This window comes from Macrobrachium nipponense, chromosome 1 (assembly GCF_015104395.2).
Source record: "Macrobrachium nipponense isolate FS-2020 chromosome 1, ASM1510439v2, whole genome shotgun sequence".
NCBI lineage: Eukaryota > Metazoa > Arthropoda > Malacostraca > Decapoda > Palaemonidae > Macrobrachium > Macrobrachium nipponense.
The window spans coordinates 160354489-160376522 of NC_087200.1; the positions used below are offsets into that span (position 1 = coordinate 160354489).

General features: G+C 36.1%; 1 protein-coding gene across 1 annotated transcript in view; it reads left to right on the forward strand.

The window, feature by feature from the left end:
- LOC135219790 (tyrosine-protein phosphatase Lar-like) overlaps positions 1-22034 on the forward strand; it is a 1028451-nt gene that overhangs the window by 749498 nt on the left and 256919 nt on the right. Inside the window, 1 exon segment of the mRNA XM_064256864.1 lies at positions 17499-17623. Coding sequence (XP_064112934.1) covers positions 17499-17623 — 125 coding nt within the window.

Below are 22034 nucleotides of genomic sequence, written 5' to 3' on the forward strand. Positions count from 1 at the left end.
CTCCCCCCATCCCCCGCCCCCGCCTCCGCCTCTTGTCGCGTCCTCTCTCCACTACAATTGATTTAATGTCTAAGGCCTATGTAGACAGGAGTGACGGACGTAATTGAATTGGATTGACAGTGATTTGAATGCGTTGATGACCCATTGATTATTGGGGGCGCAATCTTGAATTAAGAATGTAATTAGCTGTCGAAAAGAGAATAGACATTGCGTTCAGCGTCACGGTGCATTGAGTCGGGAGCATTTATTTGCCTTTCCGGCGAAATGATTCGTCGAGGAAGAAAGAAGAAAAGTTGAAAGTTAATGGTTTTGATTCGCTCTTCTGAAGACTTATCTAGTTCATTATTTCTGCTTCTAAATGGCGTTTTTTGTAGCCTGATTCTCATTCGATCATACTGGATGCACCGAGTGCTAGGTCACGTTCAATCTGTGTGTGTGTATTGGAGCTCATGTTGCATTATAGTGTCAGGTTACATCTTAATGAGTTAGTTCTCTCTCTCTCTCTCTCTCTCTCTCTCTCTCTCTCTCTCTCTCTCTCTCTCTCTCTCTCAATGGATCGTTGCCACAATTAATTAATGCACTAACTATTAAAACAAAATTTCTATCTTAAATCAGTGCAAAAAGAGGCGAGTGGTGAGGATTTTCACACTCAAAAAAAAAAAGAAAAAAAAAGACCGGGCTGATATTGACATGTCCTCCAGTAATTGCTTTTCGTGAACTCATTCGTCGTAATGAGTTGCAATTGTATTGATTTAAGGGTTATAGAGATAATTTATTGCCACCCTGGACCGTTAACAGGTGGAATTGGTTGGTAAGATCCCCTCCACCTAAACAATGGCCAGAAGTGAATGCTGGGAAATTTACAGGAAAAAATATGAGATGAATGGCGAAGTATGCTATGGATATGGAAAGAATGAGATTTTCAACTTATTAAATCCCAAACTTGTCTAATCCCTAAGCTTAATAATGTTCGACTGCATGTTGATAAAATCCAGAAGTGAATTGTTAGAAAAAAATTAAATATGTGCTTTAATTATATATTTTTATAAGATAAAGGTGCACCGTAAGAAAATGTGATCGAAAGTGGATCAATGACCCAATACTTTAGGTAAAGCCTTGTTCAGGTTCTCACTTTCAAGGAGCCAGATTCTTGAATATCAATATAACTGAAATTCTTAATATTCAGGGATCAGATGTTTGGTGTAATTTTTCTAATAGATTGCACTAGAACTTTTGAGTCGTGTTAATTCGTCACGTCTGTGTGTGTTTTTTTTCTCCACTTCCTCATTACTTAAGTTATTTCGAACTAAACTGCCTTGTAAAATCACAAGTTTTATAATAGGATTAGTATAAATAACAAAATTACTTGAAAACAAATAGTGACACAGCCAATGGCAACAGCCCTGTGAATTCGGTAATTACTTCTGCTAATGAACATGCTCCTAAATGATTGATGATAACGACCTTTGTTGAATTTGAAGGGAATCCGGACCGACTTTGGTTTCGAATGAATGCTGAGAGGCTGAAGTGAATTATTATCTGTTATGGTTTCTGTGCCGAATTTAAGATTATGATCTTCTTTAAATCGATTACCTCTAAAATATTTTTGTCAGATTGATTCGATCGATTTCATTAGTCTTCATTTTTCAGACTCAGAAAATTTAACAGACTTCTTCAGCATCTCTCACAACTTAACAAATCAATTGATCTTGAACTAAAAACGGGCAATGAACAGGCACCCAAAAGCTTTCTTGGGAAGCCTTAGGATTTTTAATAAAAAAAAACGAGGTTTTTAGTTTTATTAGCGGTTTTGACCACTGTTGATTTAAATCTTATTATATGTCGTCGTATGTTTTCTGGCACATTTTTTTCGTTTGTGAAAATGCCTTTATAGAAAGTATCCCAGCTTCCGTCAGAAATAATGTGCATTCAGTCCAGTGTTTTTGCTGTACAACTTTAAAAGAGGTGAACTTTTAATGTTTGCTTTGAAAGATGATTTTTAAGCCTTTGTTTTGAAACGCGAATGTCGAACTTTTGTTTTGAAAAGGTAAATATTTTGTATTCGCCGTGGTAAAGGAATACTGTGTACATGTTTGCTTGCTGTGAACATCGTTATATACACCAATGGTTTTTTTTTTGTTTTTTTTTTTTTTTTTTGTTATATGAAGAGAAAAATGGACCAAGCAGCCTTGAACTGGTTAGTTTGTACTCGGCAGACAAAATGACAAAATGAGTAAGTTAAGTATTTATGACTTAATTTCAAAGTAAGCATTAGACTCGTCCTTTGAAAGAAGCACGTGATTTCTTTATATATTTAACAAGTTATTATCTTTGCGCATACTGATTTCATTATATTATGATATATATATATATATATCTTATAATATATATATGTATAATATATATATATATATATATTATATATGTATATATATATATACAATATTTATATAGGTTATGTATGTATGTATAATTGATTATATATATTATATGTATATTATATATATATATTGTGTTTATTATGTATAGTTATATAAGAGTTATTATCAGCAGTTCAGCTCTGTCAGTGTTTGACTCCCCCCCCCCCCCCCCCCCCCCCCCTCCCCCCCCCCCCCACCCCCCCCCCCCCCCCCCCCCCCCCCCCCCCCCCCCCCCCCCCCCCACACACACACAACACACCCCCCCCCCCCCCCCCCCCCCCCCGACACAACACACACACCACACACACACACACCACACTGCTCCATTCTCTTGTATCTTGCACTCACACTCCTGCACTTCCTGGATATTATGGACATTCTTCCCAATACCTCTTCCACTCCACCTACCTCGCGCGTGTTGGGCCTCCCTCTCTCTACTTTCCTCCTACACTTCCGAATTTCCACTTTTCTCCAACCGGTAAGTTCGTATTTTTACATGTGACTGACCCATCCCTGCTCTTCCTCTAACCTTTGTACCACTTCCTTAGCTTATCGTCCTGTTTGTCACCTTTACTGTGCTCTTTATGTCTCATAAATCATGCAAACAATTAGTCTCAGCAGTTCTGTTCTTCACCATCCTTTTAATATTAATTTTGTTACATATCCATTTACCCCCGTAACCATATTTTTTTTTTATCATACTTAGATTCTCGTTCTCTTCTTGCAAACTTTCACATGTTTTCACTAGTTTCTGCAGCTCTCTTGGCTGTCCCGAGTGAGTACTGTATCGTCTGCAAACACCAGCTGTATCGCGCTCCATTCATAACCCAAGTATTTATTGAGTTATTTTGATTTTAGTAAGAAACGGAACGAGACCGGCAGTGAAGATGAAGACGGGATAGAACATTTTCGGTCCAACCTCTGGAATTAATTGCAAAAGAGATGAGTTTTATAAAAAGCTGAGGAAGAGCAAGTCTGAGAAAGTTTTCCTTTTTCCATTATTCGTATATTTGTCACTCCGACACTGAACCCACCTAACTCATCGATCGGGACGGTTATATAAGTGTCATTTATTAACCTTTTGCCATAGTTATCGAATCGAAACCTTTTCATTAGGTAGCGCAGATTCGGAGGGATTGGAATCAGATACACCATGAAATACTCTGGTGGAGTTTTAAATTGATGGTCCTCTGCGTTATTTCGGTAGCACATAAGTGTATTCTCTCTTTTTATCGTTTTTTTATAGAGTCCTTTAGAAATTCATTTTTTTACAACTTTACACTTGGTATTAAAGTATTCTTCAAGACCGATATGCTTGTGCTCCATCCGTAGATTGGCTCTGGCCACACTAGGTCAGAGATTATATTTTATGGATCACAAACTATATGTGTTCATTTTAATAAGTCCGTACATACACAGAGCCTAAGATGAACCTCATGATGGATATATGCTTGCCAACGGATAGTATTTGGTCACTTATATAGTTTTTCTGTTTTGTTATGCATGCAAATAATGACTTTTTATGTTCTTGAACGTCAGCGAAGCATCTGATGCCTTGAAAATATAATGGGTGCAAAGTGGTTCGAGGAGAGTTAAAAGAATGTGTTATAATCGTAAACCTTTCTTAGAACTGCACAAGGTGGTACGATTGGCCTTTTGTCTGCAAATGTCGGAACAATCGGCGATTTAAAAAAAAAATAAGCTTTAGAATATTGGGAAACTTTCAACATTCGCGGCAAAATTGCAGTTGTGAACTTTTAAGAGCTATAGCTTGCTGTTTTTATTTTATTACCGTAGTATTATAATGGTAGTAACGTGAGCGAATGTAAAGAAATATTCGCAGTGGAATGTTTGGCTGCCTATCACGATTACTGCTTTTACTACGACGCTGTAGCTGCTGTTCTTATAGTAGTCACCTTTTCCTCATTCTTTTATCATGTGGCATATAAATATAACTAATCCCATTTATGGAAGACTTTCTTCTTTAAGGACAGTGTTATTGAAAATCGGCTGATTTATTGTTCTTTGTGTAAGCTGAATCCCGTTGATGGAACCTTAGTTTGTTTTCAGTTCCATTGTTATTTTCATTCCAAGGGGAGTATGATTTATTATTTTTTTTTTATTTTAACATTTAAAGCATCGTTACCTACTTTTTTAGATGCATAATAGTTATGAATCCTGAGAAACATTTGTGGCTGTTCAAATCCTTTGCTCCCTGGACATCTAGTCTTCACTCCTTTGTTTCTTATTCTGAATAGAGACGGTAATTGCTTATTATGAATAGAAACGGTAATTGCCGCCACATTACGAGAGTTCTAATGAAGCAGGGTAAAGGATTAAGGAAACCAGAAGGAAGACGGGAGTCTCCTTTTTAGTAGGAAGTAGCATATTCCAGTCACAGGTCTGAAGACAATGGGTTTCCATAGTGAGCAATCTCTCGTAAGCTTCACTAACAATCTGAGTTTGTTTGGTGAAGAACGATTTGTATCTATGGCGCTGCTACTGTCTTTTCCGGCTGTTTTTCTGCTGATTATTTTATATCGAAAGACAATCAAAAGGATTTCATGTAATAATCTGCTCGGTACCACAGAGTCGCCATGCAGTCGAATGCTAATCAGAGCTTTCCATTTATGCAAGCTCACAGTCACATTTATAAACAAACGCATAATGAAAGACCATTAACCCTCCGGTCCTTAAAAAAATGAAATTAAATAGATATAAAAAGCCAGGCTGCTGCTGTGTAACAAAGTGCGCGATAGACGCTTCAAAATAGAAGATTATCAGATCGCTTGAATCGCTTCACAAGCGAGCTGAAATGCTCTCGGGGAAATCACCATTTGACGTTCAGTAGAACGTTAATAGGCTCTGCTTTTGGATATTATCCTTTTCAATTAAACTAAATGTATGCGATTTCTGCGATGAATAAGATTAGACTTTTCCTGATGAATTTGATGTGAAAAAAGTAAATAAAGTAAAGGAAAAGCGATGCCTTTTGCAGAGTGAAACAGATTTTTTCGTTGTTTATCATGTGTTTTATGTAAATTCATGAATTGCTGTGTGTTTGTTCATATTCAACAGCGGTTATTTTTTGTTTTGTTGTTGATGTAGGTTTAAGTTGTAATTTAATATAAGTAATTCTGTGTCAGTAGATAAGGTGGTAAAGGTATTCAGCAATGCAGGTCTCGTTTTAATTAAGAGATATTATCGTTGCCACCACCCTGTATAGTTCCTACGTAGCATTTCGGGTTTTATTCATGTTTTGTTGGGATTTTACGCTGAAGATTGCGTCTGAGGACGATTGTAATTTAATGATATAACACTAAATCAGCCTTAACACTAAATCAGCCTTAGTGGAATGTTGAGGCTGCTTCAATTTCTTGTGCGGTAGCAGGATTGATGGTTACTGAGAGAGAGAGAGAGAGAGAGAGAGAGAGAGAGAGAGAGAGAGAGAGAGAGCCAGCGTTTGAAAAAATATACGTAATAGTATTGTTAGTGCATCTTACAATTTCAGCATAAGTACTACTGCATACACTGAAACGCGCGCGCGCCCACACATACGAGAGAGAGAGAGAGAGATTAGGTAGAAATATCAAGTTGAAGCGAAGGTTGGGTGGCAGTCCCCAAGTGAGGTTTTCAAATTTGTTGCCCCCTTTGAAACTCCCATAGAAAGGAGGGAAGAATTAAATAGAAATAAGAAGGTAGATGAGATAGGGCTGCGTGGAATTAAGTTAGATTAATTAGCTGAGAGAAGGGGGAAACATTCGGTTCAAATGGGCAAAGTTTGTTGGCAGGGATAAATGCTCTTGGGGATGGACTAGGTAGGATATACCTCTGTGTGTGTGTGTGTGTGTGTCTGCGTATGTCTGTATGTGTGTGTTTGTGTCTTAGAGAGAGAGAGAGAGAGAGAGAGAGAGAGAGAGAGAGAGAATTATTCTTTGCTTATTTTGTGGCAAGGTTCAACGGAATTGTACAGGAAATTTTCTTAAGTAGAATGTTATATATATATATATATATATATATATATATATATATATATATATATATATATATATATATATTATATATATATATATATTTGTGTGTGTGTGTAATTATATCTATCTCTATGTATATAGATAGATAGAAAGTAGATAGCTAAAGTTACATGTATACGATTATAACATTCTTTATTTGTGTGTGTGTGTAAAAATTACAGAGTATAAGGTTCGGAGCCTTAGTGCCCCGTTCAGTTACCGATCTGGAGAAATCAGTGAAAATCGCAATGGAAGATTGAACGGTGGGGCTCAACCTCGAAGAAAGCGCTTGAACTCCCTCGGAAAGAAAGTAAAGTTACAGGAGTCAGGCAGAAAGAAAGAAACAATATATATATGTATATGATATATATATATATATGTATGTATAGTATGTATGTATGTATAGTATGTGTATATTATATATATATACAAATATATATATATATATATATATATATATATATATATATATATATATAGTGTGTGTGTGTGTGTGTGTGTGTGTGGTGTCTGTGGAAGTGAGAGTGCACTAAATGCTGTGTATTTACTGTTCGTATTTTTATTGATTTCATCGTTGTTTCCTGCTTATTTCTGATAGTGTTATGGGTTATATTGCAGTTTTTATTGAATTGGTTCAAGATTATTTTTTCCTATTTCAACTACCCCAAATACTGCTGCTAATTTTGCTTTGTATTATTCTCGTTGTAATGTAGATTTGATACTGTTAATTAATTATTACGCATTCGTTATCCAAATCTTGATATTTGTATTTTCACCGCCAGCTGCAATACACTTGTACTCTTCTTATGATTGTTGATATTATTAGTGTAGTTACTGTTTTCTTATGAAAAAATGAAAGAAGATAAGTCACAGATGACCATTTTCCCGGACGCAGAGATTTGAAGGTAAAATTCCTTAGCGATAAACTCAAGGGAAAGAAGGTAAATCCTCTGTCTTAGACAAACATTCTCGTTTGAAAGGTTTCGAAAAGTGGGAGGGTGGGGTGGGGGAAGGTGTTGAAGAATGAAGTATTCGGTCTGTGGTGGGTATAGGGTATCTCGTGGAGAAGGGTGGAGGGAGAGGATATCTTTCCAGCAAGATGAAACATGACTGTTTTCAACTGACCCTTTAGGAACCCTGCCGAAGTTTTGGGTCATCACTCAGCAGTCTCTTTGGGACCTGCCGAAGGTTGTTCTCTTGTCTTAAGATTTTCGTTGATTCATTGTAAGACAGACAGACAGACGGACGGACAGACAGACATCTCTCTCTAAAGGTCTTTCAGAAGTTGCTAAAAAGGTTGTTAGCCATTTCGTGAACGATAATTTGCGATTTGATTATATATTTAGTTACAGAAGACTTCTGAAGTGAAAGTAGCCAATGTTTGAAAATCTTAGCCTAAGGTAAAACGTAAAAATAGCTAAGGAAGAGAGAGAACCCAGGGGTATTTTTAAAAAGTACTAATAGGCGTACTGGGAACTGATTCCCACAGAGAGAGAGAGAGAGAGAGAGAGAGAGAGAGAGAGAGAGAGAGAGAACTAGTGCAAAACTAATCCCAACTTCCCCCTACCCAAAGCGACATCCTACAATCCTACAACCAATCGGAGCATCTGCCAATCCGGCCGCTCATCGGAAAAAGTCAATTTCACAGCGAGAGCTTTGCAAGACCAAAACTTTGTGCGGCGCCTATTGTCTCCCGTCCCGGATTGTTTCTACCCCACCTCACTCCTCCCTTCCTCCGTCTCTCCCTCCCTCCCTCCCTCTGTCTCTCCCTTTGGTTCTACTTTCCTACTCCACTCCCTCACCTTCACTTCTTTTTCCCCATGGTTCCAACCTATTCTCTCTCTCTCTCTCTCTCTCTCTCTCTCTCTCTCGTTTCTAAAATCGGCTTCTTTCGCCTATTTGTTGCCTCATTTTCGCTCCTGTTTTAGTGCCCTTTTTCTCTCCCTTTCATTCCTTTCCCTCTTCTTTGCCTCTTTACTACTTGTTCATATGCTCGTGGTTTTGCCTCTCATCCACCTTCCCTTTGTTTTTACATTATCCCTTCTTTTTTTGGCCTTTCCCACTTGTACCCCCTGCTTGCTGTCTGCTTGTATTTTCCTCTAAGTAACCCGGTCTGCTTTCGCTCTGTGTATCACCTGGTAACACTCTCGGTGAGAGCGTTTCACTTCAAAAACTTAAGCAACCAGTGGTCGAGACTCGAACCCTGGGGAGGACGAAGAGACGATAATTAAGGGCTAGTTCTGTCAAAATGCATGGCACCTTTTACGGACCTGAGCATATTTTTAAGCACGCCGTTGTTACTCGTTGTCAAAACGAGACGAACTTAACTGGTTAATCGTTATTACACCTTTGTGACACCTTTCAAAGGATATTCTCTCTCTCTCTCTCTCTCTCTCTCTCTCTCTCTCTCTCTCTCTCGCTTTTAAAGGTATGTAATGTATGTGTGCGTGTATGTATATCTATATATATATATATATATATCTATATATATAATGTGTGTGTGTGTGTGGGGGGTGGGTGTGGGGGGTGGGTGGGTGGGTGTGTGAATATCTTGATCACGAAGTATATAAAACGTGATGCGTCTTGCCTTATGTAAAGGGTCTTTAAGACCGAAAGATCTCGGCAGTTCTCGCTTTTTCATTTTCCTCCGTTGCATTACTTTTATATATAAAATATATAAATATACATTTGAAAAGCGAGATACATGAGTTTTTGCAAAATATTTCGTGTATTTTTAATGCGCTTTTCAAATATACAGCAGTATATCCCAAGCCACACAGCCGTAAACATACCATATACACTCAGAAGAAGGCCGTATGTCATGTAAAATTCACATTGGCGAAATGAATAGCAGGGAGGGAGGGAGGCAGCGCATTACTTTGCATGCAAGAAAGTACAGACATGATCCGACGTCGTCGCCCCTTTTAATTTTCCCGACTCTTTCGCTGTGAATGCGAACAAAGGCGTTCCGTTCTGTGCTCTCCATTAAAGAAGGAACCGAAAAAAAGCGGGGAAGTTTATATCAACCGTTAACAGGATTTAGTGTTCTCTCGAAACTCGCACTGCGCAGTGTAATTGAGGCGACATCAATGAAGTGCGCCTCGTCCTGTCACGATTAGTAACGAGTCCGCCGAGTTTTCGTTATTCATTCCTGCGTGGCCATGAATTACGCGTTATGAATTACACTCCGTCATTTATGACTTACCGAGAATAATAATGCCGTCTGCGTCAGTTAAACCAGATCCTTCAAAGCGTCGTATTTTCATTCATGTTAATTTGCAGGTGGTTGAGTGTGTGATCTATCTGGGGGTTTTGTTCTTCTCTCTGATTTATGCCTTGATCCTAGGCATTAGCTCCCCGGAACTACCGGTGGTCATTTGTTTTGTTACGTGTAAGGCCATGTGTTGGTTACGCTGGGCTTTTGGTATATTTGTCCAGGGTTTTCTTGTGATATGCAAACTAAATTATTATTTTTTTTTTATAATCTGGCTTTTTTATTAGTACATACACTGTTCAGTTATGGTTAGGCTTTACTGTTAATATCCAAAGAATTTTTTACGATGAAAATAGGCTTACGTGTTAGTCCGTTCAGGAATGTTAGAACGAAGCGAAACGGCCATAATACCTGGAAATATACGGCAGTCACATTCGATTTTTTATTGTATAGTTAAGCGCTAATTAACACTGTAACTATAATTTAAGGATTTATTCATTGTCTTCGACTTCCATTGCTGGCTGTGTTATGAGGAGACCTTCTTATGCCACTTAGCAAAATTTCAGCCATTTACTTGAATTCATTTTCTAATTTTAGGAGTTCAACTGAAATTTTACCGTTTTATAAGAGTAGCCATATTCATAGTTTTAGCGCTAATTTGACTCATGGTGATGTGCATAGGTTTGTCTTTACGAGGGTTTTATTATGTAACCCTTTTATATTTCTTGTCGAATATTTCATTCCCGCCTTTTGTAGCGTGTTGTTCTGTTTGTTTGCGCAAAATTAAAATCATATTTGTGCGTGTAAATGTTTTTACTGGACAGACAGGCAGAGAGATATGAAACGGGTGACTTCAGTAGACAGATTTTAGAATATCAGTACTTTAGAGTTTTTCAGAGAGCGAGAGAGAGAGAGAGAGAGAGAGAGAGAGAGAGAGAGAGGAAAACGAAACTCGGGAGACTTCCGTAGTTCGATATTAGTAGTCCTTGTTTTTGCTAATGAGAGAGAGATAGAGAGAGAGAGAGAGAGAGAGAGAAGAAACGAAACTCGGGAGACTTCCATAGTAAGATATTAGTATTCTTGAGTTTTTGCTAATGAGAGAGAGAGAGAGAGAGAGAGAGAGAGCTGGATATTAATTAAGATTTGAGTAAAGTCCAGATAATTATAGCTTTGTTTAGTGGTGGCCGGAAATTGGGGGAGAGGGGGAGGGACTGGAAGGAGAATCAGGCGTGATACCTCTTTTTGGATTGTTGCTTTCCTTCTGCACCTCTATCGAAGCACTGTAACCCTTTCCATTCCTTTTACTGTACCTCCTTTCATATTCTCTTCCTTCCATCTTACATTCCAATCTCACCTAACTGTTGTTTCATAGGACAACTGCGAAGTTTTTCTATTGTTACAACTTTAAAACCTTTTTACTCTCAATATCTGTTTCTACTCTGAATGACCTCATAGGTCCTAGTGCTTGGCGTTTGGCCTAAATATTTTATTCCATTCTAGTTATGCCGAGCTTTTTATTCTCTTTTTGTTTAGGATTTTATAGTATTTATGCAGTATATCCTGGTCTTTTTATTTATTTATTTATTTTTTTTGACAGGCCAACTTATAGCTTTTTCGTGTTGTTAGTTCTCTGTCTTTTTCGCTCTTTTTTCTTCTTTGCTTAATTTAAAGGACGCAGTACTTTGAAAACTCGCATCACGGTTGCTGTGATCACTAGTGAATCAGTAAATTGAGTGTGTATATATATATATATATATATATATATATATATATATATATATATATATGTATATATATATTATATATACACACATATTATGTATAATTTTATTTACATATAATGTATGTATATGTGTTTATATACTGTATTTATGTATATGTATATGTACGTAGAGAGAGAGAGAGAGAGAGAGAGAGAGAGAGAGAGAGAGAGAGAGAGAGAGAGAGAGAGAGAGAGAGATAGTAGTGTCCTAGAACTTTCTCCGATTTTAATGTTGTGTTTTGATAATACGGAAATGTTATGCGTGAAACTGTTGTTTCGTGAATCACATGAATTTTGAGTTATGAGGTGATACTTCCGACTGTTATATAAAGGACATTATGCCAGGTACTGCTTGTAAGGGCTCCGTAAGCAAAATTTCCAATCGGTTACTTGTATGGGTTTCGTGATTGAGGTTCCGAAGTGGTTTGCCTCTAAAGTATCACATCTGCTGATTGCTAGGATATTTTAGCTTCTAATTTCTTGATATTATAGCTTTTAAGTTCTTTTGCCAACTCTCCCATCTTTTGATACTCTAGTACTTTTCAAATTTTAGAAGAAAACTTAGAAAATATATGCTTTTGCCAGACCGAGGGATAGAGTCCATATGCAGTTGGATGTTTGCCAGAGAGAGAGAGAGAGAGAGAGAGAGAGAGAGAGAGAGAGAGAGAGAGAGAGAGAGAGAAATACCAGTGACAGGACCTTTTTAAAGTTTTTTCGGGTGTGAGGAGGAGAGAAGAAACCCCTCCTTCACCTCCTCCTCCTCCTCCTCCCTCCCTCTCTCCCTGACCTTCTTTTTTCAAATTTTTCTGGTTTTTCTTCGCCATCTGCAAAAGTCTTTACAAAACTTGTAATTGAGCGAGTGGAGGGAAAAATTGAAGCAATAAAATATGACTTGTATAATGTGGCTGCCACCCGTCTCCCCAGAGAGGAAACTTCAGGAGATGAGACCATTTCTATGCAGATGCCAAGAGAGCTCTCTCTCTCTCTCTCTCTCTCTCTCTCTCTCTCTCTCTCTCTCTCTCTCTTTATTGACACTCAGAGATAAGGAAAAAGAAAGAAAAGTGTGGTCTGTTAAATGACATATTCGGAAAGTACGGTTAGCTACAGAAGAGATGGAAGAGGAAGGTGGGAGGCCTAGCTATTGTCTCTCTCTCTCTCTCTCTCTCTCTCTCTCTCTCTCTCTCTCTCTCTCTCTCTCTCTCTCTCTCTCTCTGAACTTCTCGCCAGTTTAAATAGTCGTAATGATGGAGGACACTTTTATCCTTCCAGCGTTCTTTTTATGGTCGACAGTTCTGAAGGCGGGATGGCCAGCATTTATCTTTTTTTTTGTACACATCATGGATTTGAGAATCTATCGGTTATTAATCATTTCTGTTGGAAGTTGATTGTTGCTCAAAGTAGAATCATTGTCTCAAGTACTTTCTTCAGTCTGTATTTTATATATAAAGATGGATAGACATTTATATATATATATATATATATATATATATATATATAATATTAAAGATGGATAGACAGATATAGGCTTTACGTTTCTTGGCAAGTATTTAGGGAGAGAGATTTCTTGTCCCAGGTTGTTTCTTCACCCCATGTATATACGCATACATATGTGTGTGTATATATATATATATATATATATATATATATATATATATATATATATATATGAGTGCTCACATCACCGTGATTCATATATACGCATTAGGCTACAAATGTCCTTTAATATCTAATTCGCTCCTGATTTCTGGGTTCCTAGGTTTGCGCCGGGAGCCGACGAAATTATTATCAACAGAAAATTCCCCTTCAGTTAACATATATGAAAATAGATTAATTCTGAGTTTGAGCGAATGAGATATTAAAGGACATTTGTAGCCTAATGCGTGTATATATAAATGTGTGTGTGTTGTGTGTGTGTGTGTGTGTGTGTGTGTGTGTGTGTATGAACATTCTACACTTGTTACAGTCGGAAGTTTTGTGCATTCCAAGTTTACTTGTTCCGTTGTTCACGTCCCGCGGAGTGAGCAGCCCCTTTGTTATTACCATTTGTTGTTTTGCAGGGTACTGACAAATAACTTTTTTTTTTTTTTTTTTTTTTTCCCATCACTGATGGTGTTCTCTTGTCGGCTGTCAAGTTGCTGAATTTTTCGGGAAACATTCGTGTATCTTATCCTCAAGCTTAGAATTTTTTTTAGGCCGTTGTTGATTATTTCTCTGGAATGTTTTATGGAAAGCAATTTGCTTTGTGTGTTGATGGTTTTTTTTATATATATTTGTAAGGCTTCGGCTTTTCCTGTCTTCATCAACGTTTTCTCATTTAATATATATAGTTATATATATATATATATATATATATATATATATATATATAATATATATATTTATATTTAAAAAGTGGTGTCCAAGTGGTGATCCAATAATTGCTTCACTAGTTTAATAAGGTTTATAATACCCTGAGTACTATAGACCCTGAAGACGTGTCTTTGTATCTTTCCCAGGGAAATTTTATTTGATTAATTTATATAAGCTGTTTCAATGATGCTGTATGTTTATCGAATGATGCATCTGGTTTAACATACTCGTGTATGCTTATGAATATGTATTACAAGTCTGCATCAATTTACGTTAGATATTTTTTCATCTCCGTTTGTTTGTTAATTCAGCTCTTAACGTGTTTTCTGGTCATTTACCCTTTATTCGTCTCACAGCTAATTGGTTTATAGTTTATTTGCATATCCGTACATTATATGCACCTTTATGTTTTTCGGTTTTTGTTCTTCCTTCACTTATGCATTCATTCCTTTGTGGTGGATCTTGAGCGAGTCAACGCTCCATTATTCCCGGTTGTTCCGCTCTAAACATCAGAACTTTCTTGGGCGGTGTTTCCTCCCTGCAAATGTGCTCTCTTGCTTAGAGCACAAGACACGGACAATCAAACGTTCATTCACGCGCATTTCTATATTCAGAGTTTGTGATTGGTAGTGAGTATTTCTTTATAAATATACTTTAAAAATACGCGTTAAACAATGCCACTCTGTAGGGGGTTTAGTGTCGTCTGTGCACAACACGTTGGCTTTAGGTAGTGGGTCCTGGGCGTTACCTAAGGGTCTTTGCAGCGTCCCTTCGGCCCCCGGCTGCAATTTATTTCATACCTTTTAGTGTACCTCCGTTCATATTCTTTCAGTCTTCAGACTTTCCAACCTCTTCTAACAACTGCGAAGTTTTCCTCCTGTTACTCCTTTCAGACTTTCTCACTGTCTGTTTCTCTTTCAGCTTGGCCTTTGTCCTAAATTCTATATTCTATTCTGTAAACAGTCATTATGCTCTTTCTGAAGTTCAGTAAAATTTATTTTCACTGACCACTTTATTGGTCAAGTAATGAAAACTGGCCGATGTTGCAGACGGTATAACTTTATTTCTATTCCATATTCGTTAAATCTTAGTGTGTTCCTTTCATGTGAATTTTGATATCCAAATGCCGTGAATTCCCAACGATTCGTACAGTTACTCTCGCGTCATAGTTACTTGTTTCGTGAAGTAAACTTTTCATTAGTTATATCATGGTTACTTTTTATGCCTCACTTGGAATGATTTGAGTTAGGTATTTCAAAACGGGTGAAAATTCTCGTAAAAGTAGAAAGCATTAGTACATGGAATTTTGGGAGTGGGATACTTGAAATGAATAAACTTTGTAAATACTCTCTCTCTCTCTCTCTCTCTCTCTCTCTCGCTATATATATATATATATATAAATATATATATATATATATATATATATATATATATATATATATATGGCAAGCAGAAGTATTAATTTATTTGTGAGAATAGATCGTACCCAAATATGTAATATGTAGGTTACAGTGATAGTTGTGAACTTTGCATCTTTAATAAATTCACCCCCATCACGTTCTTTACTGTAAATTTTACTATCAGAATCATCCCGGACTCACCTCCTCTATTTAATTGAGAGATGAATTCGTTCATTTGTCATTGAGTAATTTGTGTCTGCGCAGATATTTCTGCTATACATCTGAATTTCACCATATCTTTGGTTTGTGTGGGTTTTAGGGAAGATATGCTTTTTACAGAAAGTTTCAGCCAGATTAGAAAATAAATTATGAAGCTTTTCCGTCAATCTGAGGTTTCAACCTCATTCTTCTTAGTTTTCTGGAAAAGAGAACTATTGTGACGGCTTTGTCTGTCCGTCCTCCCTCAGATCTTCAAAACTACTGAGGCTAGAGCGCTGCAAATGGTCATGCTGATCATCCACCTTCCAATCATCAGGGGTACCAAATTGCAGCCCTCTTGCCTTAGTAGTTTTTATTTTATTTTAGGTTAAATTTAGCCATAATCGTTCGTCTGGTGCCAACAACATTAGGGGGGGCATGGGGCTGGGAGTAACCCAAATTTAATCCACCCACCGCTACAAAGAAAGATAGAAATATCTATTCAATGGTATTGCTTTGTAGGCACACCTATGTGTGTGTGTGTATGTACGGATATATATACACATACATATGCATACACATATCCAGTGTAAAAAGGGTACTATGAATCGATGTTCTACCTTCAAATGAACTAAAATGCAAAAAGAGACAATGTCCCTAAGATTACCGTGTTTTATTATACAAACACACTATCGCCGTGAATTATTGATGTAAAATATAAAAAAAGTGATTAAACGTAGCAAGTATCATTTCTGGTCACTACATCTGCTGGTATATCGGAAACCGACTTGCAGTCCACTGATTCCTTTGAATCGGTATATTATTTCCAGGCTCTCTCTCTCTCTCTCTCTCTCTCTCTCTCTCTCTCTCTCTCTCTTCTGTACGTGTGTGAGTTTCTTTAAGGCAGTGCTCCTTGCACAGTAAAACAATGAAAAAATGTTACCATGGAACGAAATATACCATACAGACAAAATGTCCTTAATGGTCAAGACGAACCCAGTGTGCCCAGTTGACAAAACGTAGCAATTGGTCGAAACGCACTTAATTAACAAAACGTACCCTGTGTAACTAGTACAGAAAATGTAACCAATGGACAAAACGTAGTCGATCCCATGCATCCAATGAACAAAATGTACAGAATGAACAAAATAGAACCTCTTGATAAAACGTACCCATAGAGTACAATTGGCTTGTTTTCTTCACTTGGTAGTACATTTATCTATTGGGTATGTTCTATTACTGGGTATATTTTGTCTATTGGATATATTTGTTTGTTAGATTCATTTTATCCATCGTTTCTCGGTTGTGACCAATGCCTTGAGAGAGGAGAGAGAGAGAGAGAGAGAGAGAGAGAGAGAGAGAGAGAGAGAGAGAGAGAGAGAGGTGTTTATGCAGTGCGCGATCGACAAGCGCCGAGAAAAACGCAAGTAAAGTCAAGATGAGCTTTATGAAATGTATTTAGTCGATGGTTGTCCCCATAGAGGGTTAGTGTCGTCAGTGCACCACTCTTGACTGAAGATATTACTTATAATTCTTTGCTGCATCCCTTCGGTCCCTTGTAGCAGCTTCATTCATTTCTTTTACTCTAACTCCGTTCATTTTCTCTTTATTCCATCTTGCTTTCCACCCCCTCCTAACAATTGTTTCATAGTGCAACTACGAAGGTTTTCTCCTGTTATACTTTCGAACCTTTTTGCTCTCAATTTCTGCTGTACATTTTTTGCTCATTGTTGAAAAACTCGGAACTACATGTGTTAGTGTTGTAGATACTTAAGATTTTATTCCTACATTTCATAACATGTATAAATTAGCATTTTAAGTATGTATTATTCCTCATTGTCAGAACATTTTATCATGCTTCATTTATTTATATATGATGTTGGTGCACTGCTTATGCACTATGAAATTAATTTTATATCTACATTCTTCTCACATATATATTAAATTTGGCAAATTAAACCCCTTTTTTCTAGTCCAAATCTGCTTGTGTTCCAATTCTCTTTGAATCCCAATATATTGATGAGTTTGTGAACATTTCTGTCACTCAGTGTTCAAATGTTCACATTATGTATTTATAGGTACATTTTCTGTATACCTTTAATCCAAAGGTAAAATCCTTAATCATATCTTTTTTCTTTGCAGTTCGGAGAGTGCCACCAAGATTTAGCAAGGCCCCCGAAGCCGTCTATGAGGTCATGCCTGGCGAATCCCTCAGCATACCCTGCGTCGCAGTCGGGTCGCCCATGCCTTACGTACAGTGGAAGAAGGTCGGCACATTTTCATTTTTCATCTGTTTGTGGAATTTATTCGTGAAAAGAACGTTTATGCAGTAAATATCACGAACCATTTAATATTTCGTGCAGTATAAGATTTTTCTTTCCTCGAACTAGGAATGAATAATGAACCCTTGCGCAAGGTTACAAAAACGTAAATATAGAATAAAAAAAAAAATGATAATGTTGGATATATTAGTAAAAAATTATTATTATTATTTTTTTTTTAAATCAGTAGAAACTCAATTCGACGCTTATTGAGAGAGTAAGTGAAGTAACGGTATGATTGACGACATTGGTCGGTATGGAAGACAGAGGGATAGAACGTTTATTTTGACGCCTTAATTAAGATGCTGCCATCTTCAGTCTCCGAAGTAACGCTAGATGTATCGAGCCAGTTTCCTTACACTTTCTCCAGAATGTCCGAAAATGTAGCCGAATACTGTAGTCATTTTGCCATGAAGTCCATATACATGGCCAAATGAAAGTTTTGTCGATTTATGAAGACAGACATGTCATTTGAGATCGTTTTGGTCTTGTGAACTGATGTTTCATAGAGTATTCTAGAATCGGGAATAAGTCTTCCATAATATTTAGTGTCGATATCAATATTTGCTGTCACAAACACTAAGGGATATAATTGAAAATTCCGCGCCCAAAGTAAGCGGTGTAAACCAGAATTTAGTTTTAAAAAAGCGATATAAAACGTGACTTACCATCTAAGATTTCGGATTTCTTTTTCGTATTTATTGCGTGGTCTTCCTATTCTTTTAAAAATTGCTTGTAAAATAAAAATGGAACCTTGGTGTTCCCTCGAAAGATGGATTATTACAAGGTAGTCAGTGTTTCTGTATATTTAGGTAATTTTGCACTTGTTTAATCAGTGTTGGAAAGTGTTATGCAAGTTCTCTCTAATGGGCTCGAAATAGATTTTCTGTAGACACTAAATTGAGAATCACTGTATGATTTGGATGAAATATTTATTTTGAACAATTTCCTATATTCATATTGTATTATTATGCCAATCTGTGAATTTATTTATTTTTGTTTTTACAAAATTGATGAGAGAAGTATAGAATAAACATTTGGCAGTGAAATGAAAATGTTGACGCAATTTTTCTTTTGCCAAAAATGGTGCATATGAGATTGACGGGTAACAGTTTCTGATGAAATATCTCACTAATTTAACATTTTTCTTAAGTTGTACGCAAACGAAAAGTGGGTGTAGCAATACAGGTGCAAGATTTTAACGAATTCGGTGACTTAAGCGCGATTGAAGAAGATTAGAAAATACAGAAATAGCTTATCTTGATATGCAATCATGGCGGGTGGGGTTCACTTGGAAATATTGTCTTCTCTCAAGCGTATTTATATATCTTTCCGTCACTTCGAGAGAGGGTTTGGATTAGAGTGGCGAAGATCATTAACAGACTTACGTAGACGATAGTGTTTTCAGCAGCAAAACACGACAGGACTCGGAGTAAAATGAAAATAAGACTGAAGCCAGCGCTTAAAAAATAAAATATGAGCACGGGAAATATACACTCGAAAACTGAATCGCCGCTTGTTTTAAGCGACATTTCGAAGTTATTTGATAAATCGTGCAAGATTTTCTGGTTGTGGTGGATGTTGAGGGGAGCGTAAAATCTCTTAGCGAAAAACAACCGGAATCAAAGCGCATTTCGGTTCCCATTACCACGACACACTTTCATTGTTCTGCTTATTGCTTTGGCATTATTTCATCTTTGCTTTTGAAAGTTTTATGTCGATTTTAAGATGAGCGTATTAGCGGTGTTAGATAAAACATGATACAAAAAATGATTATCATTCGTATGTTTGTGTATTTTCTTGTTCGTAATTTTCATTCAAGGAAATTTACTTATCCTTTATAATTATGGTTATGAGTGTCTAAAATTATGGTTAGGAATATATATATATATATATATATATATATATATATATATATATATATATATATATATATATATACTATATAAATATACATGTGTGTTTGTGAAAGTATGTATGTAGCCTATGTATGTAATGTCAGTCTGGGCTTCATGAAACTGAGGAGCGTGGTACTCAGAAATGCATCTTGGGTACAAACATCCGCCGTGAATGACATCTCGTATTTAGATGCTGTGCAGACGTAGTCGTCTCCTGAGTAAATACTTATTCGGATCCCTAACACAAGGAGGAGGAGGAAGGGAGGGAAGGAAAAAGTAAAGAAAGGTAAGGATGGCGGAGGAGGAGGAGGAGGAGAAAGTGGCTTGGAGGATTCCAGGAGGAAGGAGGAAGGGGAGGTAGGAGGAGGAGATGCAAACCTGAAATGCGACTCTCTTGTATTTTAATATTTTATTCAGATATCGCTCGTCTTTGAATTTATAACTCCGGTGTGTGTTGTTTATACACGGAGCATTTTCTTGCGAGGAAGGAATGTGTAACGCCTCCTTTCCTCTTCCTCCTCCTCCTCCTCCTCTTCTTCCTCTTACTTCCTCCTCAAAACCTTAGCAAAGCCTTACAGGTGGTGTGGCTTCCCCAGCGGAGTCTGTGCTTGTGTGTGTGTGGTGTGTGTGTGTATGTGTGTGTGTGTGTGTCTGAGGATACAGACGACCGTGCCGGTGTTTGGCAGGAGTTGAATATATTTTAAAGTCTCTCTCTCTCTCTCTCTTTTTCACACACACGCACACACACACACACACACACACACACATATATATATATATATATATATATATATATATATATATATATATATATATATATATATATATACCGGAAGATGTACTAGCAACTCTCTGGTAGACATTAGAGGTGCCTCACACTGAGGGACCTGGGGCAACCCGAACAAGATGTAAGGTTTTTTTTAAGGTTTCTCTCTCTCTCTCTCTCTCTCACAGAGTTGTTTGTCGCCAAATCCAAATCAGGTATTCGTTTATGTGTGGTCTTTATTATTATTATTATTATTATTATTATTATTATTATTATTATTGATTATTGTTATTATTATTATTGAAAATATGGCTATTTCAGCCGCTTTTATTTTGTATAGAGGTCCTTGTTGTTCTATACAAAATAAACTCGGCTGAAATAGCCATTATTTTCAATAGAACCTATGTTAATGAAGGTCTTCTTCCAGCATATTATTATTATTATTGATTATTATTATTTATTATTATTATTATTATTTATTTTGTTTATCATAGTCCTCCAATTCGACTGGCTTCTATTATCTTATTATTATTATTATATTATTATTATTATTATTATTATTATTATTATTTGTTCCAGTGACATAGCTGTCGGGTGATATTTTAAAACGATTGCTTGTGTAACATATCCGTCTTTTCGCGGAAACTTGAAACGGCGGATGAATTCGCAATAGCTTATGATTGGCAGGTATGAGATTTAGGGTCCTGTCATTTCCTTCAGTATGAAAAATTAAATATCCTCTTCTGGGATTTTTAAACAAGAAATACATATTTCAGGTATTTTGGTATTTTACTGTTCATGGAATATATATATATATATATATATATATATATATATATATACATATATCTATATGTGTGTGTGTGTGTGTGTGTGTGTATGTAGTTGTTTATATTATATATTATATTCTATATTATAATTATATATTATGTATATAATATAATATATATATAATATTAAATTCTATCTATTAACCCGCCATGCGGGTTATTCCGTAACTTTGTAATATAATAAAGTAGTTTTTGTTATTTATGCATAACTGGACATATAATATATATATTATATATTATATAAATCTATTATTATATATATATTATATATATATTATATATATTATTTATATATATATATTTTTTATATATTATAGTATATATATTATATCTATATATTATAATATACACACATACACACACACACACACACACACACATATATATATATAATAATTATATATATATAATATATGTTTATATTATTACATATATATATTATATGTGGTTGTGTGTGTGTGTGTGTGCTGTTGTGTGTGGGGTGTGTATTGTGGGTATGTATTATATATATATATATTATATTATATATATATAATAATATATATAATAACCAGCGGGTTTTCGTACTTGGTATATAACAATAACGTAGTTTTGTTATTTATGCATACTGGACTATATATATATCTATATTATATATATTATATATATATTATATATATATATTGTATATACATACACATATATTCACTATGGTATATAATAAACCATATATATTTATAGTTTATGTATATATTTATCTGTTTTGGATATAATCATAATTAATAATGACATATGTGCTATATATGTATATATGGATTATAATACATAAACATCCATTCCTCATATTATAACGAACAGTGCTTGTAAAAATATGTCGGTTCCTT